General features: G+C 36.2%; 2 protein-coding genes across 4 annotated transcripts in view; one reads left to right on the forward strand and one right to left on the reverse strand.

Annotated features, from left to right (window-relative positions):
- Positions 1–127: 127 nt before the first annotated feature.
- Positions 128–13,755, forward strand: LOC125054389 (putative FERM domain-containing protein FRMD8P1). The gene is made up of 11 exons (XM_047656249.1): positions 128–377; positions 790–1,004; positions 1,215–1,340; positions 2,266–2,505; positions 3,324–3,489; positions 3,966–4,127; positions 5,195–5,380; positions 6,983–7,112; positions 8,262–8,402; positions 9,162–9,279; positions 13,554–13,755. The coding sequence occupies exons 1-11, from the start codon at positions 247–249 to the stop codon at positions 13,736–13,738; spliced, it is 1,800 nt and encodes a 599-aa protein (XP_047512205.1). The 5' UTR covers positions 128–246; the 3' UTR covers positions 13,739–13,755.
- A 340-nt stretch (positions 13,756–14,095) lies between these two features.
- The window catches only part of LOC125054384 (dynein regulatory complex subunit 7), a 124,164-nt gene continuing 113,555 nt past the window's right edge, over positions 14,096–24,704 (reverse strand). For all 3 annotated transcript variants that reach the window (XM_047656241.1, XM_047656242.1, XM_047656243.1), the window contains 12 exons: positions 21,306–21,500; positions 20,453–20,614; positions 19,956–20,141; positions 19,238–19,448; positions 18,866–19,013; positions 18,426–18,535; positions 17,682–17,829; positions 17,201–17,477; positions 16,402–16,623; positions 15,960–16,169; positions 15,642–15,733; positions 14,096–14,306 (listed from right to left, as the gene is read on the reverse strand). In XM_047656241.1, the coding sequence (XP_047512197.1) occupies positions 14,150–14,306; positions 15,642–15,733; positions 15,960–16,169; positions 16,402–16,623; positions 17,201–17,477; positions 17,682–17,829; positions 18,426–18,535; positions 18,866–19,013; positions 19,238–19,448; positions 19,956–20,141; positions 20,453–20,614; positions 21,306–21,500 (2,118 nt within the window). In that variant the 3' untranslated portion in view covers positions 14,096–14,149. The remainder of the gene's footprint in view (positions 14,307–15,641; positions 15,734–15,959; positions 16,170–16,401; positions 16,624–17,200; positions 17,478–17,681; positions 17,830–18,425; positions 18,536–18,865; positions 19,014–19,237; positions 19,449–19,955; positions 20,142–20,452; positions 20,615–21,305; positions 21,501–24,704) is intronic.

Genomic DNA, 24,704 nt, shown 5'->3' on the forward strand with positions numbered 1-24,704 from the left:
GTTTTATTAAAAATTATACCTTTATTCTCTATCATCTCATTTATAACCGAACTTTTTAAAACAATTCATTAAAATGAAAATATTTTTAAATTATGTGAAATACTCCGTAGTCCGTACATACGATTGTTTCATCTGTGGCAAGTAAGCCGCGTTTGCGCGGCACGGCGCTAATACTCGAAAACCAATCAATATTGTTTTGTTTTTATACACTTGCATTTTATGAGTTAATGTTGAGATAATATTCACATGGAACACCAATCAGAAATGGGGGCTTATGTTGAAAGCCCAAATGTACAAAATAGTGGAAATTATATTACTATTATTCCTGTGGACTACACACGGCGAGGATATCCAATACAGGCTGAATATCAATACAAGTAGGTTTAATATTATAATAATATATAAGTTACTGGAATATCGAACCTAGAACACACAAAAATGCATCGATTAAATAATTGTATGTATTTATTATTTTTGAGAAATTAATGTTGTATATTAAGGAGAAATAAATAGATAACATGATTAACTAGAACTAGAAAATCCTTCACTTGTTATATTTTAGAAAATGTAACTAAAGTTTTATTACATTTATTATAAATAGCCAATATAATTATGTATATATATTAAATAAAATAAAAAATAAGCCTTATCACAGCCCTCAATTTCTAAATCAGCTCGCAAATTTTGGTTGAAGTTAGGAAGCGTTTATATTACATTATGTAAAGCTAGAATATATCTATATAAGATATAGCGTTATATTTTTATAGCTACATATAACTGCTCTTTCAGTGAATTTCGATCTCGCGAGGAGTACTATTCTATGCAAAGTCAGAAATTGCAGGCGGAAGTGAACGCGCATTTATATTCCGTGTCCCAGCGATTGCCTCATCTCTCCTACAGTCCTCTGGGCCGACATGGGGATTGGGACAAACATGATCCTCATAAGCCCCTGCCGGACTCCAAAGAGAGCAATAGTTCTGATTCATTGGAGAAAAGTGTTATGGGTATGTAAAATTTTATAATAAAAACAATAATTTATTTATATTTTAGTATTTATAATAAATATTTACTAGTTCTTTTATGGATATCTGAAAAAATCGATAATTTGATTATTTAAAAATCAAATACCTTAATGTGATGATCGTGAAAACGTGATCCTGAACATTTTTAATTCAAGAGACGGAAAAAATCTTGTACAGCTGATTTCTTTTCAGGATCAAACTTAAGTAGTTGTTCGAATCAGACAGGTTCAAGTAGCATCGCTGCAGGGTCGTTTAGTACCACGGAACCTATCACTAGTGGGGGTAGTTCTTCCAGTGCCATTTCGCCACCCTTACCTGGTAAGACATATTTACAAAATGTCTATCACATGATTAAGTCTCTCTTGTATGTGAAACGCAATGAATCTGACATAGAGGATTTATACTTTAGGTGAGATTCAAACTATACTTAGCGCCAATTATGCGTCAGATGTGTCAAAATCCAATATATTTTTGACGTGCGGGAGTCATACTTAGCGCTAACTCTCGTTTCTGAATCTTACCCTGATAATCAATTAAAATGTTGAGTAGCGACCGAACGTAAGTAAGCCCGCACTATGATATACACTATTAATTTCGTGTATTTTTTTAAATTTATTAAGTAGAATGTGTTTCAAGCTACCTTACACTGTTGAGGTGCATATAGATGTATATAGAGTTTAGTTTAACATTTAAAAAATAAATTTAATACTAGACTACTGACTGAGACTATTTTTGTTTAATTCTTTGTCATGGCAGTCAGCATAGAATTGACCGAAATGTCGAGCTGTTAATTAACCATAAAAATAAAATAACATATTATTATCTCATAGATGAATTAGCTAGAATGGGGCCGTTCAAGTATTACGTAAGCAGATTTACTCATATACTAATAGTACATAAACGTTATTAATTTTTTGTAGGAATCCTCGAATATAGCATAGACAATGTGTGGGTAATATGTGTAAAAAAGTTTTATTACTGTTGACATACTCACTAAATAAGAAAATCAAAGACTCCCCCTCCCCCCTATATTGCTTACGTAATACTTGAACGGCCCATCACTTCGTTCGCTGCATATTTTTATATGACGGGGGCAACCTCGATTTTGAGCTCCGATTTTTAGTGGTACTGTGACTCATGCACACTTTCACTACCAGAAAGCTCGCAAAAATCGCTACTCCTATTTCCCTGAAGGACCCTAAATTAAATTCGTTCGACAAGTTGATTTGAACAAATCTTTCAGGCTCCTCTGGCAGCACAGCATCATCTTCCACTGGACCTTCGAATCCTGTGACCTGCGTCTATCTGATGTCCCGTATAGCCATCATGGTTGAGATGAGTTCTGAGGAGGTGCCTTCGTGCGTCACGGCTTCCAGGTTCCTCAATGCTGTACTGGCAACTGAGGAGTTAGGGTTGAACACACCGAGCGTCAGAAATCTTGCTGCGAATGTGTTTGCTCTGTGGATGTGTAGTCCTTTATTAGGTGAGAATGTATTTAAATATTTGTAGAATAAGTAACCAAAGTTTTAATTTACAACTACCGTCTTTTTTATATGAACGGCCATTGATAACTTATAGTTAGACCTAAACAAGGACGGATTTAGAATTCAAATTAGAGTAACAATATAAAAACTATAGTTTTTTATCAATGAGACTGAGGAAGAATATATCAGCACAAGTTTGTGTGTTTCTAATGTAGTCGTGAGCGTTTTTATGTAGAATCTGTAAATACCCACTAATAAAAGTTATTTTGTAAGACTGCAGATTAAAAATTAAAAAGTGACCCTTTACCCCTTGAACAAAAAACCCCAGCCGGGGGTTTATGACCCCTTGGATCTGCCCTTGTCTAATGTATGAAGTGAAATTTAAGGGTTCTTTTATACCTAGTGCCCAGTGAGTCTAGATTGGTAAAAGATTTGATTCTATAGAATTACCCCATAGAGTATAAAAACTTTTTACGTATTTATTGACAATATAAATAAATTTATAATTTATCAGTGTAATAAATTTACGAAAGTATTTTGTTATTTACATACGACGTGTGCACATGACGTACGAGTCACCAGCAACGGTGGTCAGAGAGACTGCCAAGTGCCACATGAAGTTGACACTTGACAGATAACTATTTGTTACTATAATTGGAGTCTATTGAAGTGTTGCCATATGCCATCAATTGCCGCTATTATTTATTGCAATATGTGTATTACTTGCGTAATGAAGATAATATTCTGCACGGCATTTGGTAAATAAATATATTAAAAAATAAAAAATTCCGAATTTGCCCATTTCTCTCGATTTCAGAAATTCAATTAAAGCCCCACCATTGCCCGTGGCGTATATGGGCAGGTTGGCAGAAACTACTCCAAAGATATGGTCACGGATCCGAATCCCGAAGAGGCAGGGACCAGCCAGCGTTAAGACTTCAGAGGAATGTCTTCTTCCCTAAGCATCTTGAGGAAGGAATTAAGTGAGAGAAAATTTATTTAATTTCTCGCCACCAGAGCTCATCGTTTCAGGCATTCTAGTAGTTACAGGTGGTTGACACGAATCCATAGTGGAACCTAAAAAAATTAAAGATGAACTTCTGTCCAGGCCGCTAGGTGAGGGGTACCGGGTTCGACTCCCGGTTCGAGGGCAAGTTTTAAATTAATTTAAATTTGTTCTCGGCCTTTGGGAGAGTTGTGCAGTACCGGGCGAGTGCCTAAACCGTACATGGAGGACACGGTCGAATTTCTAAAGACAAGCCCGAATTATAAAAAATCCTATACTTGATGCTGGCTAATGCACAAATCGTGCCAAAAAAAATGTCTGTCCAGATGTTCATGTTTTCATGGATTTTTTATTTAATAAATTTATTCAACGGAAATAAAAAAATCTATTGTATAATTTATGGGTGTTATTTTTTCTATAAACATTCTATGACCACACATCATCACATTTCAGGGATTCCCGGATTCAAGAGTTACTTTACGAAGAGGCCCGTCACAATGTGGTCACAGGTCGGTATCCTCTCGAAAGCGCCCAAGCCTTGACGCTTGGCGGCCTGCAAGCCAGAATACAGCTGGGTCCGTACGATCCCCATAGACATACCGCAAAGTTCTTTAGGTAAGTGTTTTTTACAGATAGAAGGTTAGCAAAAATCTAGAATTTCCTAGCTAAAAACCTCCCCTTATTCTCTCTTCTCTTTCTTGGTTGAAAAGAGATAAATCAGTGTTTAGTATCTCATTATTAAATTATTTGATGAATAAATGGTAATGCGAAGTATGTTCTTATATTTTTAAGCATTGCTTTATATTGCCATTGTCTACGCCTTCTTGCCATAATCAGTAATGGGTTGCAAGATGAAATATACTAATAATAATCAAATAAAATTCGAAAAAATGTAAATTATTTCGAAAACTACTCGAATACACTGGTTCTATTTTTTGTGTAATCTATTAATATTATTACGGTGTTCCTTACATTACGATGGTATTAATTTAGTATTCCTCACTGTGGTGTCAAGGTGTCTCAAAAGAAAGTTCACATTTAATTGATCGATTAAAAAAAGGAAGTCGTGTATCAAAAAAGTGTTTATTCATCATTAAAGTACTCATTTTGGGAATTTAGTTTTTAAAAATAATACCGTCCTAATGTAGACCCTCGCGTTCGCGGCACTCATTTAATCGAACAAATGAGCTGGTGGACTCAGTGATGGTTGCCATTTCATGACGGATATTTTCTTTTTGCGCCAGAGAATTCGGCTTATATAGAGCATATAGAGACGTATTGGACGTGTGTGACGTTGCTCCGTCCTGCTGGCGCCATGTTCTTTGGTTTGGCCAGGAAACTTTTGAAGTACAGGCACCAAGAAGTCGTCTATCGTAATAACGCTAAATAAATAAATGTAAACTTTCTTTTGAGACACCTATTTTAAAACGTTTACCAATTAGAACTTATAAATAACTTAATTAAGTAACAATTGATATTGCGTGGTCTAAATCACAGTCGGTAATCATATTACGGAGTAAGCTAGCAGTTAAAACAAATATAAATGTTATATTAGTCATCTTTTTTATCACTAATAATTATCACCTGTCAAATATGCTAAACAAAAATTAACGAGCCGTAGAAAGTAGGGTATTTTTAAAGACCGGATGCAATTTTACCGTATAGTAAACATGACTTAATAGAGAGAACCAGGACAAATATCTGCCAAAGCATGCGAGATCAGGACAATGGGCGAAACTGCTACCCGCGGGGCGAAAAGGCAGCCCTGAGGCCAAACTCCTAGAACAGGCACAGAGACCCCCCGCAGCCCCTCCGAGGAAATTGAGACACAAGTATCTCGCTCATACCAGGATATTGCCAACTTATGGGTGAGAATTCAATACTTTTTAAAAAGGAGGTTAACAGAATAGGGTATTTGAGTATGGGAGCGTTCAAGTATTACGTAACGAATTTAATACGTTGCGCGTTGCTTTTGTAAAACGTTACGATGCGGGGCGGGGATTGAATTACGCTTTATTGTTAATATTATTTTCGACTATCCAGTACTTAACACCACATAATGGTAACTTTTAGGTAGAAAGAGTCACTAGGTGGTCACGAAACGTTTTACTACATGGGTACAGGAAAACGTTACGGCGCGATACATGGGGGGGGGGGGTTTAAATAATCTCCAAAAATTGCGTAATACTTGAACGCTTCCTATGATAATCTATGTATGGCCACAAATTTCTTACAACTTAGTGTAGTAGCTATTGAGACGTAGGGGATTTCAACATACAGGAATCTAGGATATTTTAAAGTCGTTTTTATTCGTCTAAATAGTTTCGTATAATATATTTATAGTTTACTAAAACCTAAACACAATCGAATATACAGTATTTCCAATTTTCTTAACATACATAGTAAGAATAAAATAATAAAACAATTAATATAAAGAAAATTACAAAAAAAAGTTGGTACCTTTAATGTTGGCAGCATTTCCTCGCTGTATTGCGATACTTATTCGTTGAGCGAGGAAAGCACCAGCTTTAGGGTCACCGGTACTATCTACCAGGTGCCAACTTAAATCTTTGATTAGCGCCTGTGTACTTGAACCTCACGGCCCAAGTATCTCCAAAGGGAACAAAATCGATGTTGGAGGAAAGACCCGTTTTAAGCCGTTTATTATTTTCTGTCAGCTCTACGGCCGCCTTTGCTTATTTGCTTGTCCGAGGAGGGTGAGACGGGGCTAAAATGTCCACATAAGTAGAATTCCATACCAAGGCCCGTCCCATCTTCCGAGGGATCAAAAACATCCCATTCAGCCGCTTGCCTTCGTCTCTAATATTACGATAATATAAATTTTTGATAGCTCAAAAGCATGGAAATTCCATACAATTTGCATAGTTTACTTCACGTATTCAAACATTTCATATACAGCCCTGGAGTTTTGGCCATCCATTCTTAGGTTTTCCATACGAATAGAGTCATTTCTTTTCTATTACTATATCTATTAGATTTTACGTCGTTTTTGTGCTAACAAGTCACAACAAAAATCGACGAATAACCTATGGACAAATTAATAGTCCGGTCAATATAGACATTTGAAATAACAAAAATTCCCGGAAAGCCAAAAATTGGTGGAGAGCTGGGGTTCATCGATCCTATCCTATACATCTATCGAAACTTGAGGAGATCTGCGTCATATTGAGCTGGTTTCACTGCAATATTTGCAGCTGTTAGCGAAAAATTGTTGTTGATTCGCTGGAACTGTAATAAATTCATCATCAAATCGACCACTATTTTTAATGTCTAACTTGACCGGACTATAAATACTATAATAACAGTAATGAAATATAAAAAACTTTACCATAACTTTGTTTAAAATAAAACATGCATGAAATATTTATATACTCTAAACTAATATAACATTAGAAAAAAGGAAACTTCACACTAACGAAAAATATATTCAAATACTTTTAATACCACAGAGCAGCGTTCTTCCAAGGTCAAATAGAACAACCAGTCCGAAGTTTAACGAGTCTTTTGACGCATGAAGACATTCCAGTACTGGTGGCTGTTAACTCCAATGGGGTATACGTCATTGATGACACGGAAAGTGTGAGTATCAAAAGAAGACACCGCAAGCTTGCCGCAAGTGTGTGTTCGAACCCAGGTTTGTCATTGTTTTCAGGAAAATATTGTAAGGAAACTCTCAGGGTAACTTTCAGAGTCGAGATTTAGCTCTATTACCAGTTTGGATGACTCCCGATATCCAAACTGGTAATAGATGTTTCAGTGGCGTAACAATGGGGTGGCAGGCCTTCAAAATGCCACGGGCTCCCGACCCAAGAGATATTATGTTCTATGGATGAATGTGAAGTCATCCATCCAATACGCATTGGGCTAGCGTGGGGACTACAGACCATTCTCTCTCGCCTAAGAGAGGAGGCCTATGGCCATTAGTGGGACATATACAACGTGTAATTGAGTCCACTGAATATCTCGAAGTTTATCAAAATTAGACTGAGTACAACGTGACGATTTTTACTGATAGGGCCCCATCAAAAGAATTTGCCGCGGGCCCAAGAGGGTATAGTTACGCCACTGAGATGTTTTAAAGGTTTTTCAAAAATTTGCGGTTCAGAACTGAATGGATATAATACTTTTATAATTTGCAATTCCATGTTAAATATTTTTTTTATGTAACAGCAGGCAAACAGGTAGGAGGCTCATCTTATGTTACCGCCACCCATGGACACTCACATTGAAGGCTCGCAAGTGCGTTGCGGGCCTTTTAAGAATTACGTAAGAAGTGCGCTCTTTTCTGACGCTGCATGATTTAAGAAATCCTCAAATAATTTTAATTTTTAATTATCTTGACTTACTTGACTTAATGTCCTATTACCCCAGGATGGGGCAAAGGGCGTCCACAATGTCCATCGCGTTCGTCCTTGAGCTTCGTATTTCACCTCGCCCCAAGTCTTTCCGGCTCTCTTTGCCTCATCTGCTACTGTACGACGACAGGTTTTCTTGGGACGGCAACGCATTCTTTGCGGGTTCCCATCAAGCGACTGCTTGGGGATATAATAATCGGAATCCATTTGCTTTGATCTTCGCCTAATAGGAGATTACCGGCACCGCCAAAGCTTCTTGTTACAGGTTTACTCGGGCCAGTAAATTTTAAACATGGCAACCCAAATTAGTATATCTAGTGAAACTATAGAAAATAGCGAATATCATTTTTTTAAATCTAATATACACTTACAGACGGTATTACTGGGATTGCTGTATGAAGAATTGTCATGGGATATCGGTCTACCATCAGACGATAATGAAGATTGTCTGCCGTGTCTCTTCCTACAGTTTATGGTGGTTGAAAATGGCTTACGAGTCTCCAAGATATTACAGGTAATAACAGCTGAAAGGAAATATAGAGTCTGTGCGGGAAAAGAACCGGCGTATACGAATTCATATACGGTGGTACCTCGACTTGGAATCTGAAAACCAATTGCCCTATTGAAAATAATTGAAATGCCATTAATCCGTTTCAGCACCCAATACACCACCTCCAGTGACGTAACAATAGGGTGACAGGGCTGGCAAAATGCCACGGGCTCCCTGTCCAAGAGATATTATGTTCTATGGATGAATATGAAGTCTCCAATACGCATTGGGCTAGCGTTAGGACTACAAACCATTCCCTCTCGCCTAGAGAGGAGGCCTATAGCCATTAGTGGGACATAAACAACGTTTAATTGAGTACGGTGAAAATCTCGAAGTTTATTAAAATTAAACTGAGTAGGGACTATTGATAGGGCCCCATCAAAAGAATTGCCCCGAAAGAATTTAGATTTTGCCACGGGCATAAATAATAAAATACAAGCTCCCACCTTATCAGAATGAAAAATCATAAAATGACTGCTCCACGACTGATTTGAGAGCGACCGCCGATGCGAAAACCGCTGTGTGAGTTCGAAAAGTGAGTTACAGAATCGCAGGGCTGTAGTGACAGTAAAGCGAGCTTAAATCCCACGACGCTTATCTTTTCCTACACACACTATATAAAATGCTATTTATTTATTTTGAAAATAAGCGCCATTTAAATAATATATAGATGTTTTTTCGATCGAATTTCATCCTAAGCTATGTGTGTGATTTTAATTCCAGGTATTTTCAAAGCAGGCAATAATGATGGACACTTTAATAGGGCACTTCGCAGGTGAATACCGAAAACGATTAGGACAGGAGACACCCAGCGATCACGCAAACTACGACTACCATTCAGGTATAATCAAACATGGTTAAGCTATGAACTGATTGTATTTTTTTATGGATTCTGTTAATCCGTGAGTTCACCTCGCACTAACAACGCTCCCTTCGTCACTCACGTCATTTTTGGAATCTCATGGTATTCCGTTAAGGAATTTCACATTACGTCTTGACAAGCGGAGGCAGTTTGTAGTTTATTGTTTATCAGAATGCCAAATCGTAAAATGACTGCTTCATGACTGATTTGAGCGCGACCGCCGCTGCGAAAACCGCTGTGAGAGTTAGAGAAGTGAGTTACAGAATCGCAAGCGGGCACCTGATGCTAAGTGATACCGCCGTCCATGGGCACTCTCAATGCCAGAGGTCTCGCGAGTGCGTTGCCGGCCTTTTAAGTTAATGATACACTCTTTGATAAGGTCCCTAAGCCGAATTCGTCCGGAAATACTTCAGTGGACAGGTTGGTTCCACATAGTCTTGGGGCGCGGAATAAACTGCCTTAAAAAGTCAAAAGAGAATAAATTATTTTTACATATAGCTAGCGCAATGTACACTTATAAACGTCAAAAAAAGAAATATACATAAACATAATATAATAAAGAAATATAATATATAATTTTACATTTACTGCCAGTTCTCAAATCAAGGGTGTAGAACGGAAGAGAAGAACTGGCAAAAAACTCTCCACCACTCTTAAAAAAAACAAAAAAATACGCTCACTTTTGGAACGACGGACGTCGAGGTGATACGGGTGGAATTTGTATTCTACCTTAACGTCTGATGATGAAACTCAGCTGTAGGTATTAATCCGAACAACCGTGATAAATTCGGAGGAGATAATGAGTAAAATATAAAGTCAATTGACAGATTATTGCTGTACTAGTTTTCTGATATACCTTAAAATTTAATTCGCCATAAACAACTGATAGGTCAAGTTAAGTTCGTGAACTTTGAACGGTCAATGACCTTAAATCTCAACACTGTTATTTATTTTAAGGAAAATACTGAAAAGGTCTCAGAGAGAGCTAATTCACTTGCCTATAAAAATATTAAAGAAACAGAAATAGTAGTTTTTCGCCACTTTAGGCTGCCAGTCCACCAGAGCGGAGCGAGGCAGCGGAGCCGAGAAACGGAGAAATATTAACCAATAGGATTGCACAAAATCTCCGCTCCTCTTAAGTGGACAGGGACTTGCGAGCTAGTTTAAAATTTCATATAAAACCGGTATGCGGAGCGGGGAAACGGAGCGGGGAAACGTGCGGGGATGCGGAGCGGGGAAGCGAGTGCGGGCGCGGGCGCACTTTGCGCCGGCAGTGTGCCGCCGTATTCCGACCAGTGCGTATGTGACCGAAGATAATGGATGAAAAACTTATTGAAAGTGTGAAAAAGTTTCCGTGCATTTGGAACACATCTTCAGAATTTTACAAATGCAACGAAACAAAAGATGCTGCGTGGGACCAAATTATCATTGAAACAAACATATCGGATGGTAAATAATATGTATCTTTATTCTATAATACCTTCTAGTAGGTACATATTGATATCTTTTTTTTTATTTAACAAAATAGCCTATATAATGTAATAGCCTAAATAGTTAAATAATGTCCGCAGCTGGCCAAATTATCTATATCTGTCTCACATCACTGACTATTATAGATTCTTTTCAAAATTCGAGTATCTTGCCATGGTACCTTCCCCTGATTATTAAAGTATGAACAATACATTTCACGAACTTGATAACCATCGTTACTAGAATGTTGTGTTTCTATAATATCACCAACTGATAATAATGATTGCTCCATGTTATTTTCAATATTGTTTATATAATTAGGTTGTCTTTGAATTAAATAATTGTGCAAAACACATGTTGCTTTTATTACCTTGTCAACTGTTTCTATTTTGCATTCAAAATCTTTATGATACACGTACCACTTTCTCGTCAATACACCGAAAGTTGCCTCAACAATACGACGTGCTCTTGATAATCGGTAATTAAAAATTTTTTTTTCTGCGTTAAGTCCATCACGTGGGTAAGGCCTCATAAAATTTTCCATTAATGGAAAAGCTTCGTCTCCTATAAATACGAACGGCATTTTTGCTCCACCTTGATAAAATGGTACCGGCTGAGGTAAATTCAATCTCTTTTCTTTTAGACTCTTTCCGAAAATGCTGTTATCAAAAATTCCTGCATCAGAAAATCTTCCCATAGATCCCACATCAGCCATTATGATTTTCCTTTTGGCATTAGCTAAACACATCAATACTACAGAAAATCTCTTTTTGTAGTTGAAAAACGAGGACCCGGTTTTCGAGGGAGCCTTGATATATACGTGCTTGCCATCCACCTATACAATTTTTAAATTGCCATAGTTCATCAAAATCTTTTGCGATTTCTTTCCAGTCGTTTTCTGTTGGTTGTGACATGACAAGAGGTTGCAATATATTCCATAAAGCATCACAAACCTCCTCAACAATTCTTGATACACTTTTCAATCCAATTCTAAAATTCTCTCCCATCGTTGTAAATGACTGGCCGGTTGCTAAATACCTAAAAAAAAACGTATTTAATTGTACTTCGCGTAAGTGATGTAATATTTTTGTCATAAATAGACCATGTAATACATTTTTGTGTTTGTTGATTGTTTCAGTTACAACTGCCAAGTCGCGATGGAAACAACTGAGAGATAACCATCGGGATGCCTTAAAAAGACAAAATGCAACAAGGAGTGGACAGGCTAGAAAACAACGAAAAGAATGGAAATATCAAAAAGCCATGTCATTTTTATTGCCTTACATGAGTAACAGAGACCGGTCAACAAATTTTACGCCCCTGGACCACTCAGTAAGCGAAACTTCAAATCCGCCAAATACCATTGAAGAGAGTTCACGGGAATCATGCAATTTTTTGCCATCAAATTCAAATAATCTTCCTTCTGCCGATGATCCTAAGAATCCAACAGCTTCGGAATCTCTTCCATCAACATCCAAAAAAAGAAAGAACGATGAAATTCTAGATTATTTAAAAAAAAATCAAGAACGCCGCGAAGTGTTGGAACGAGAACGGATAGAACTTAAAAACATGATGTCAGCCAGTGATAAATACGATGAAATAGACTTATTTTTTTTAAATTTGGCTGCATCGACAAAAAAGCTGCCGTATTATTTTCAACTTCAAATTAAAAAAACCTGCTTTAATGCGGTAATGTCAGCTGAAGAAAGTAATCTTCAACATAGTTGGTATTCTCCGAATAATTATGGTTATTCTACAGGCTCAACACCTACATCAGATAACATCAACACTAGTATCGATACTCCTAGTGCTTCAGATAATATCAACACTAGTATCAATATTCCTAGTGCTTCAGATAATATCAACACTAGTCTTAATATTCCTAGTGCTTCAGATAATATCAACACTAGTCTTAATATTCCTAGTGCTTCAGATAATACCAACACTAGTGTCAATATTCCTAGTGCTTCAGATAATATTAACACTAGTATCATTAATCCTAGCGCTTTACAAATTCCAACAACCCAGGATATTGAAACATCTGCAGCAGAGCCAACAGAACTCAATGAAAATGCGGTCAATTTTGAGACAGATTACGATTTTTAAATTAATATAACATGGCTTCTATAACTGTATGCAAAAATAAAAGTTACTTTGATTTAAAATGTGTACTTACTTTAAACACACCGCTAATCTTTCACGGCTACTAATTGAATTTCTGTAATTTGTGTCTTGTTTCCGAATATATGGTTCAATCAGGGAGTGAAGTTCATAAAAAGTACATCTTGAAACTCTATAAGAATTTTCGAAAGTTTCTTCATCAGCTGTTTGGAAAAAAGTAAAATATTCACTGTGTTCTGAACGATGTTTGATATGATTTCTTAACCAAAATCTATGTTTCCTCATAGAATTGTTCAAATGGTATATGGTAAGTATTTCGGCTTCTTCTGACTCCAACTCTTCTTCCTCAAGCAATGTAAGGTAATAATGTATCAACTTTTTCGATGGCATGTCTGCTATCACTGACATTTCGCGTAGAATTAAACCAATCGCCCCACGCCGGGAGCTCGAAATCACTCGTCGCGTACTTGCTGCCTAGCTCCGCATATTGAAAAACACAGCAACTCCGCTCCGCATTACTTCCTCACTCCGCTCCGCAGCCTCGCTCCGCTCCGGTGGACAGTCACAGTACGCAACTCCACTCCGCATTAGTCCGTTTCTCGGCTCCGCTGCCTCGCTCCGCTCTGGTGGACTGGCAGCCTTAACCGCTAATTATTTTTTAGATTCGGGTAGTATATCACTACCCCCCTTATCTCGACCGGATTCCCCTCAACGGCGTTTGGCTAACAAATTGTCCCGACTTGCCTTGGCCACTCACGATGGAAGAGGCAATTTACTTGGTGGAGCTGGCGACTGGTCTACTGGATTACATCAAACGCAACCTTCCTGGATATTCCCTAAACATTAATAAAGTTATCGTACTCATGGTTTTTTATTCACTATGTGTAATATGCATACAATATGTATTTGTATATTTATATATTAATATTTAAGGTATATATATATATGTATATATATATACATATACTTATTTCGGCCAAAAATTTCGGCTACCAGGGTCATATAAGTATCGAGGAGCAAAAAAATACCTACTTATTGAATCTATCGCTACGGATTCCACAATATTAAATCGATTTTGACTCAACTAATTTGTCACTGTCAAATTGCGTTGACACTTGACACTGTTATGAAAAAAGGATATCAGTGCTTCTTTATTCATATAAGTATTTATATAAGTACATAAGAACTTATTAATAAAACAATAAAATAAAAGCATTTATTTTATAAAGTAAATTCTATATAAACATCAACAAATAAACTATTTAAGTCTATAATAAAGTCTCATCCTGTTATATTCTCTAAGGAGCGGGTGCTTAGACAAGTACTCTTCCATGTACTGAAACCGAGGAGCCGAAAGGTCTTTGTGTCGTGTAAGTCGGACCTCAAGAGTGTGGACTTTGAAGGCCAGTTCAGCACTAAAAGAAATTTACCTAATAAATATGAATCTAATCATTAGATATTAGGCTGCACTAAACGACTAACTTCACACATAGACGCAATTTATGCTATTATTGCTCGTTCAGACACGGCGGGAACCGCGCGATTTCAAAATCGCATGGAAATCGCGCGGGTCTTATTTGTATGAGTTATTAAAACCGCGCGGTTTCCGCAACCCAACCGCCAGAAAATAGAATCGCGATACTTCCGCGCGGTTCTATTACTATGAAGATCTTACTCAGCGTTCATTAGCATTGCGGGCACCGCGCGATTAACACGTCATAACAAGAGCACCGTGAGTTATTTATTGATGAAGTGTAGAGTTTTTCTTCTGATAACACGCTTGCCCTGATATGTGATTCAGAGCTTGAAATATCTTACCTGATTAGTTCAATGAGTTCATCAAAAGATTTTATTGACATTCTCAAATAGTCAAAAAAAATTCGCTCAAACATTCTTAAATTGGGATATAGTGTTACTATCCTCTTAAGATCCTCTCTGAATCTGCCTTTTCTTTATTTTCTGTATCAACCACTGACACGTTAGTTACTCTTCGACTTCCATCTTGAAACTGATCGCTAACTAACCGCCACTGTCTGAACAGTCGCCATTTTTGCGGTTCAAACCGCACGATCTGACAATCGCGCGGTTCCCGCTGTGTCTGAACGAGCACTAAACCTACTTCCAAAATCTGTCGTTAAATGCTATTGACGTCCGCTTTCTGAAAATTTAGTCGTTAGCGCTATTGGCAGTGGCGTAACAATAGGGCAGGGCTGGCAAAATATGCCTCTAAAAATATTCTGCCCAAGACATATTATGTTCTATGGATGAATGTGAAGTCTCCAATACGCATTGGGCTAGCGGGAATGGTCTGAAGGGACTACAGACCATTCCCGCTAGCCCAATGGAGGATGCCTATGGGCATTAGTGGGACACGTTATAACGTGTAATTGAGTACACTGAAAATCTCGAAGTTAATTAAAATTAAACTGAGTAAGGACGATTTTTATTGATAGGGCCCCATCATCATAATTGCCCTGAAAGAAGATTTGCTACGGGCCCCAGATGGTATAGTTACGCCACTGACTATTGGGACACTATTTTTCTGACAAATAAGACAATTATTATATATGTACCATTCTTATTCACCGTGGCAGACACTTACGAAAATCCAACCTCAAAAGATTATCGATATTGACAAGGAGGGCAATAATTTATTAGAGCGCAATCTTTAGACCAAGTACCTAATTCAAAGGCACAAACGATCTTCTGGGTACTTCTAATTCTAAAACTGATTTATTAAAAAATCAAACCTTGCAGCAAAATAGGCGCTCTCCTTCTCAGGGGTCAAAATAAACTGGTTTGCGAGATACCATAGTCTCTTTGCTTTATACTCTCCATTGAGCTGTAAAATAAAGCGAAATTTTAGTATATTGTAGGATGGAATCTGTGGAATAATTAATAGTTTTTTTTAATATCACAGATAGCAGTCATATTTTTAAAAGAATGATTACACACACCAACAAACGAGCACGAGCTAACTGTGAATAATTTTTTTAGCAAAAAAAATATAAAGAACACTCAATTTACGCTTAATATTATAGGAGAAACAGTCTTATTAATTCTATTACCGTATCAAATCTTTCCTGAACAAGGTTTTGCCTGGCCAATTGTTTAGCTCTAAAATCGTTGACACACTGTTCCCTAATCAGTGTAGCCTCTTTGATTGTGAGCGGCGCTCCACTTCCATGACCAGACCCAAACATCCGAGCCAAGTACGGTGCCAATGGATCTATTTCCGCTTCCTTTTCACGTTCTGTTACCTCTGCCTTTTGGGCTTCCTAGAATTTATATTTTTTTTTAATGTTAACGAAATACATTTTTACGTAGTTACGATTTAATAATTCTTTTCGAAACGCTGGTTCTTTTTGTGGAGTCTAGTTACATATATTCATAAAAAATATTTGAAGTAATGTAACCTTACTGTCTATTTAACGTTTATATGTACGACTACATCAAAATCCAAGATTTACGATGTGACTAAGAGAACGCTATCTAGTCTTAGTATCTTACCTGTTCTTTCCATCCCTTCTTAGCGGCCTCATTTCTTTCAGTATCAAAGAGAGCTACCACCAACATTGGCTCGGTTAATTCTTTATGTCTTTGCTTTAAATATCCATTTATATCTGTCTCTCTATCGCGGATGTGTTTCCGTGACTTGTTCTCCCACTCCATGTTGTCACAAAGAGCGTAATACACGTCTAATGGTCGAGGTTGTTTAGCGCACGGGTCGGCCTGTAAGAGTATACATCTTTTTTTAGAAATGTATTTAAAAAGATCTCGTTTTGTAGCTTGCAGAACAATGATGAAATTACGATAATAAAGTTACAGTACAGTTACAAATTACTATGATCATTCAATCAAATGAAATCAAAATCATTTATTCATATAGGTAACACAATGTAGTACACTTATGAACGTTAATCAAGGGCGTAGAACGAAAGAGAAGAACTGGCAATAAACTCTCCGCCACTCTTTTTAATCGCCAAGTTTTTTGTTTTACACAATGTTTGTAAGGAGCTGCAACCATTACCTACACCATTTTCCACATTAAGTAATTCATTAATTCTTAATCGATTACATAACACAATGTAATATTTTCATCATGGTACTAAATAAATAGTTTTGATCTTTTAAGGAAATAATAAATATTACGAAGATGTGATTAGTTTGAACATGCTGGACAATTGTGATTGCTGGTAAATTAAAATGTTATATATAAAACATAACACCTTTAATAACAAAACAACACTTTACAATAAATCGGAACTACTAATATACTATCGGCTTTTTATATTGCAATATAACTTACAATGTATCCGGACGTTTTATCCGGATAAAACAGAATCTTTCCACCAGTCTCAGCCAGATTCGGTTTTAAAAAGTGTCTCGTGTTATTTGTCACGAAATTATAATCGTAATGGTAGAGCAGTTCAATAGTTTCTTCCGGGAGGTGAAATATTTTTTTCCAAATGTCGTCTTTCGATGGTATATCGTAGTTTCTAGAATAGGTCTCTATGATATCTTTGACTTGACGTTTCGGTTCTGCTTTTGTCGGCTCCGAGTAGGTTATCTTCCGTGACTCTAGCCTGATAGAGAGTTATTTTTCTCATATATTTGAATTAAATAAATACACATGTTGGTTAAGTTTAATCTTATTAAATTTTTTATGTATTCTTTTAAAAAAATCTTTATACCTCATTTAGATAATTCAAAAGCAAGGTTTAGGCTACTAATTTTTTTTTTTATTATTAGACGGATTAATGGATTATTAAAATCTTGTTCACTGATACCTATCAATTCTTTTCGTATAATATTCGTCAAATGTTCTTGTCGTGCAAACTAGCTTCGTGAGATGATCAAGTCTCGCATAGTAGTTGAATTCTAGAGTCCTTTCGCCCTCCACGGATACTATTGGGGCTTCCAATGAGTATGTGTGCTCTGAAAATGTATATATGTATATATAAACTAGTGGAGCCCACAGACGTTGTCCTGCACGATATTTCAAGCCATTAGGATATTAAAGTATGAAAGTACCGACTGCAGCGCCACCTGCCGGGCTGATTTGTGAATCTAAACCATTCCCAGATCCCCTTGAACACACACAAAAAATTTCATCAAAATCGGTCCAGTCGTTTAGGAGGAGTTCAGTCACATACACACGCACACAAGAAATATATATATTAAGATGTCTTCACAGAGTAATAGAAAAAACAGACACAGACTATTATTTGTAATAGACAATTGTTTACTATAGAACTGTTTTTTTTTAATTATAAGTGTAGTACACTCTGTCAGTGAATTACAGATTAGCTAACATGCGAACATATTCCGTCTGTAGTTGACCCACCTTAATGTCCATTAAATTACCTTTTCTTATTAGTTTATTAACCAAAAGAAACATAAAATCACGAGCATGTCATGATCCACTTAGAACATACTCTTTAGTCATGATTTTTGATTGAATACAAAATCACAAAGAAAAGATATTGCTTATTAGGATAGTAAATTTTAGCGTGAGCTACCAAACTAGTTACTTATTAAGTTATCTCTTCTTCCAACACTGAATGTCTCCCGTATTTCTTTGCTGAGATGATCCATCTTCATTGTCTCCATTTTATCAACTCTGTGCTTGTACCATTCATATCTGAAATAGTATCACAGGAAAAGCGCTAAATTGGTACTTTGTTTATAGTTATTGTGTATTATTTAAATGAAATTGTATAGAAATGGGTTGATGTTGGAACTTTATTTAGATGGAACGAGCCATTAACATTTCATGTAAGAATTAATAAAGACCCTATCGTGTAAATGCTAAAAATAATCATAGTAAAAATTCATGTATTTTTTACTTAGTTGTATTACGCGCATTGGACTGCGCATAATATGAAAATGCGTTATAACAATGCCGTGTTATAAGGGGGTTTACTATTTCTACTATAAACCTTCGAAGGTTGTTAGGAGTAAAAAACCTTACGTCAATAAAGGAACAGTAAGCGCGTAGTCGTCAAATATCTTGATTCTCTTGATAATTCCGTCCCTTTCAGAGTATGGAGCGAATTTCTCGAGTAATACCTTCTTGTAATGGATCACCTTATGGCTGCCGGGGTAGCGTTGCTCATAATCTAAAATATATTGTTTTTAATTTAATCGATGCTTAACATAATTCATATGTTAAACACCATTTAAGATGTCACAAATAAATCATCCCGGGAAGTTGATTCTTAGCGTCCATTTTCCGGCTTAATTGTAAGACAAGAACACAAACAAACTCCTCTAAAAATAGACCAACACACATGTATTACGAACTAGGTTAACTATAACTATAAAGGTTTAAATGTCAACAAACTGTCAGCGGTTACATCCAACTTCTCAACCCAGCTGGCGGGCACACACATGTGCTTCTCAGTATCATAGGCCGTCTTCTTATCCGCGAGGTCAATGCCAACAAACTGTCGTCGATAGTTCGGCTCGCCGGCAAGCATGTGCTCCCAACAACTTATATCTCCTAGATCGTAGTTCAAAGATCCCAGGCCTTCGTCGCAACCTTGCAGATTCACCTTTGCATTCACGTAAGAACAGTATTATTAATAAACTATTAGTAAATAATTATTTAAATGTATTAACGCAAGAGTTGCTTTCATTTCCATGCTTGTACTCTTTATAACTGCTTCATCTCTCACGGATTGTAATATTTCTGGTACAAAGATATATAAATTAACCAGTGGCCCTACAACCTTTTTAGGTCTGGGTCTCAGAATCATGTATCTGTTTCATGATCATGTCAATCTCAGTGATCAGGACCCTGTGCTTGACATACGCCGTCGACTTTTTGCGACAAAGGCAAGCCGGTTTCCTCACGATGTTTTCCTTCACCGTTCGAGCGAATATTAAATGCGCAAGACAGAAAGTCCATTAGTGTACAGCTGGGGATTGAACCTACGAACTCAAGGATGAGAGTCGGACGCTGAAGCAATAGGCCAACATTACTAGGGGTACAAAGATATATAATAATTCAAATTAATTTTTTTTAGAATACCCTTATGTGAATTTTTTAACAAACTTACATAGTAATTCTCATGATTATATACACTATCCAGCTTTTGGTACTGTGGTGCGCTGATCGGGTGGTCCTTCCCCTCGCTGGGTTCTATGAAGAAGGGCTCCTCAATACCCTTGAACCCTGGCAATATAAGGACCCAGGCGTGAGTACGCCAGCCGTCTATCGGATCGTCCGGTGGTTTCTCAAGTTCCTGAAGTATTTAATAGATCATACTGTCTAGTTACACGTCATGAATAATTCTTTATTTTAACATCTAAAAATTACTGGCTGGTTTCGTTAAGAACACTAAAAGTTAAAAACATACACACATTGAATTGCTGAATCTCCCTACATTTGAATTACATTTTGGATTTAATTGTAAAGAAACACAACAAAAGAATTATAAATAGATTTTATTCAGTCCTTTTGAAGTTAAAATTTAGTAATAACAAATTAATTAGCGATATAATTTTATTTATATAAATTAAATAACGAAATATTACAATTTTTTCACAATCTTACCGCAATTTTTTTCAGCCGTGCATTCTCCGCCTTGTCTAATTCAGCTTGTCGCTTCTCGGCTGCCTTTGTATCCATGTCCCGGCAATATTTTGATGTCATATCTGGTAGAGGTACTAATCGGTACCGCGGCTCTTCCTCTGGTGGCGGTGGCTCTTCAATAACCTGCATAAAATAGTATGTTTCCACATGGACACATAATGGTTATGAGTCTTGCATTTTGAGAAGTCGAGCAAAATTTTTTTTAAAATGAGTTGTCGATAAACAGAAAGAAGAAAAATCGGTATTAGAAAAAGAAAACGTTTATTTCAGACTGGTGTCAGTTATTACATAAAAAAACAATTCTTATATGAATGCTATTGCGTATAGTCTATTACTTGTTTTATTCATATCTTGCGATATTGAGGCATCTTCGTGATAAGGCACGTGCAAGCAATCCCAGTTTGTAAACAAAAGAATGGATTTCTTAAAAAGTTCGGGACGTATGATGGCGACAGTCGAGTTTATTACGGGCTAGGACAATAAAGCGACAAAAGAACATACACATAATTTTGGCAACTTAAAAAATACTTTTTATTATTTAGTTGTCGTTATGTGGGTGTAATGCTTTGTAGAGTCCATCATTGTATGGAAGGTAAGCTAAACCAACCGAGTGATTTCGACGCTTTAAGGGGTTTGACGTTAACGGGGATTACACTGTACCTGACATATTTTTCAATAAAGAGCTTTGGATTTGCGGGACTAAGAAAGTAAGACATATTCCTTAAACATAAGGGCACCATAGACCAGCGAAGCAGCCGTTCTATAGACGAAGACGATGTGAGAATTAGACCGTCTCTTCTAATTATTTACTAACCTCAGTTTCATCTGGTATCTCTGGACACAGTGATCTATATCGCACGGCCAAGCATAGATCTCGTTTAGCGCAACCCACTACTACATATGCGTCGTAGCCAGCTCCCACCAGCCATGACACTAACACGTGAGCCAGCTCGAAAGGATTACCACTCCGTCTTATTATCGCTGTGTATGGTGACATTATTCGTTCTGGCTGGAAATAAAAATACTTACTATGTACTAGAATAACTATACGTTCATACGATGCTAGATACAGAAATCTGCCCAAAACTAAGGGACAAGGGTTGCAGCACTGGTTTTCATTTGTTTTTATTAAAGCGCCCTCTACACTGTTAGCTAAGAACGTTGCTCTTGAGTCGTCAGTCTAATTTACAAGTTAGTTCTTGTAGTGTATAATAGATGGCGCGCATAGAAAACATTGCTTTGAATAGTTCCTTAATTTTAGCTTATAAAGAAGTTTTTGTTTGTTGTTTTAATTTAATAATCAATAGCATAATAAAGCTTATCTACTTTAAAACAAAATATAAAAAAAGGAATTAAATTTTTCAGTATTAAATTGACTAATTTCAAACTAGTTTCGTCCGCCAGCTTCGCACAAGCAGATTTCGTGCATTTTGACATATTTAATGCGTAAAGATCCGTCATACATATTCAACAATAATAGTAACTTTACATAATATAATCCATAATACATTAAACACTATCTTAAGATGAAAAGCACTCATCTGTTCGGTAGTTTTTATGTATGTTTATTTAGCTAGGTTATTGTACAGTATAATATAGTGTTGTTATATACCTAGACAGACGGACCTAAGCTAAGGCCTTCATTTGTTAAAATAAAAACTAAATTTCCAAAGCACTCCCTATGTATCACAAGAAAAAAACGAACAAGTCCTTTTAAATATTAAACTTAAGAAGAATAATAATAAATTTGACCTGAATATCAAATTGAATTATGCGAATATATTTTTCATTCTTTCAATCAATCTCCTATCCTAAACCTGAAATAATACAAAATGTAACGTAAATAATAGAAACAGCGATAATAATTATGTAATTCTCATGACAACATTTTAGTGCACACGGAAATAATTTCTCAAAACATAGTTAGTAAATTTGTATCCTCCAAAGAAGTTCTATTTAAATACACGATTATAAGGAGCTTCATAAAAGGTGAGTCGTTTACGATAATATAATAACAAGTGGGTGTTGCCACCCCACCCCTGCCCTATAAATTGAATCAAAAGTTGTGGAAACAAAGTCGGGCTACGGAACTTTTCCCAACTTTCACTTTTAACTCGCAACTTTTCCACACTTTCACTTAACAATTTTCTTTTGCGAATACACGTATTAACTATTTTTTATGATTTAAGGGCTTGCGTATGATATATACCTATGATCTTTTAAAGCTGAATATTTAATTTTAAGAAATCCTTCAAGAAAAGAGTGTACCAATTCTTAAGGTCACGCAATCGTGAGACCTCTGCAATGAGAATGTATACAGGGGTTCTTTAAAAAAAAAGTGCCCCGCGATTATACCCTCGTAGCGTGATATTCATAGTTCTTAATGTAATAATTATAAAGTAAATAATAAGCTTTATATACTTCCGGAGCCTGCGCTTTTAAACGCAAATACACAAACTCATTAATACGAAATGAATTGAAATTAAATAAATTCATATTTCAACAATTACTGTAATACATCAAATTTGATTACATAGACTTAATAAACTTGTTTCAAAATTATTCACACAATATTTGTGTTGTGTATGTCCATCCGAACTTAATTACATATTTGTAGATACTAGATAGATGGTTCCGAACTATTTAAATAAAATATCTTACAGCTATTTAGAGTATTTATAAAAGTTCACCAGATCATACATAATGCTATCTCTACAGAATATGTTACAAGCTATCTTTTCTAAAATATATGACAATTACGATAAACATAGATAAATGTTGCAAAACATAAAAATACATTTAAAATTAGAAGCAAAACAGCGGATTAGTCTAATCAGATAGACACATAACAATGCGTTTAAAAAAATGGGTAAGATCCTGAGCAAGAATGTCAGAGCCTGAGCTAGAATGTCAATTAAATTTAAATATATTTTCCGGAGCTGTCAAAATATTTTTTCTGTATCAAGTTTTACATATTTAACAGCGCTCTAGTCTAGACGATATTTTTTTTTTTAATATTGTGACGATATGAGCTACGAATTATAATATATTACCACAATTTGCTAAGTCTCGACTCTGTGTATCATAAAGATAAGTCAATTATCTCTTTGGTAGGTTAATATTACAGAAACGACACTAATTGATGCTTAATTAATTAACGAAATATTTATTAAAGCGTTTTTAAACTCCCAATTATTGGTTAGTTAGATATATTTCTAGCATAGATTTGTAACTTCGCTGCAGTACCATGTAGTAAAATAATTCTAGCACGTATTCGTCTACAAGACAGTTACAAACTCATACAAAAGCATTTACGGGACCGTGCGTAATTCAGAGGATCTTAACGGCCGTACCATGTACATAAGGTGTATATTCCTTTGTCCCAGAATACATTGCAAGCGCAAATTAGACCGTACGTTCCACGCTTTGAGTTGCGCTTGACCAAGCGTTATTGGTATTTCGAGCAAGACGCCCGGCGTTTTAGTGATGTCCCCGTTATCCTTGACTAGTCGATAAATTTATTACGAGAAACAAAAAAAATTCTTTGACAATAAGTTCTGTCGTTTTGGTGGGTTTGGAGGTGTTATAATTTATTTGAATGACGTTTTAATTATTTTTATAGCTTAATTGCTATATAAGATGAGTAATTATAGTAAATATCATCTAAGGAAGATATTTTTGAGGTGGAAATACATAATTTTTGTTAGGAAATATTCAGCATTTAGGCTGTTATATACTTCCTTTTGGATGTTTTTATAATGGGTGTAAGCTAGGCTTTTGTATGTGAACGTAATAACATATTATGCTAAAATATGACTTATAATATCTTTAAATACATATCTAATTCTACTGTACGTGTGTATGTCACTGAACTCTTCTTAAACGGCTGGACTTGAATGATTTTTTTGTGTGCGTTTGTGTGGCGCTTTGGAAGGTTTAGATTCACAAATCAGCCCGGCAGATGGCGGCGCTATACAGTTGGTATAGATGTAAATCTTCTGTGCATGTGTTTCTTATTAAACTCCTATACGGCTGGACAGACTTTGGTGACATTTTGTGTGTGTTTAAGTAAAGTCGAGAATGATTTACATTGATAAGATGTGTGTACACTGTACAGAACAACGTCTTTCGGATCCGCTAGTATAATATAAAACTAGCAATTTCTTAACTTATATATATTTCACCAAAGTTGTTTTCTACCTCAGTACATTTA

Source organism: Pieris napi, chromosome 12 (assembly GCF_905475465.1).
Source record: "Pieris napi chromosome 12, ilPieNapi1.2, whole genome shotgun sequence".
In the NCBI taxonomy this organism is placed as follows: domain Eukaryota; kingdom Metazoa; phylum Arthropoda; class Insecta; order Lepidoptera; family Pieridae; genus Pieris; species Pieris napi.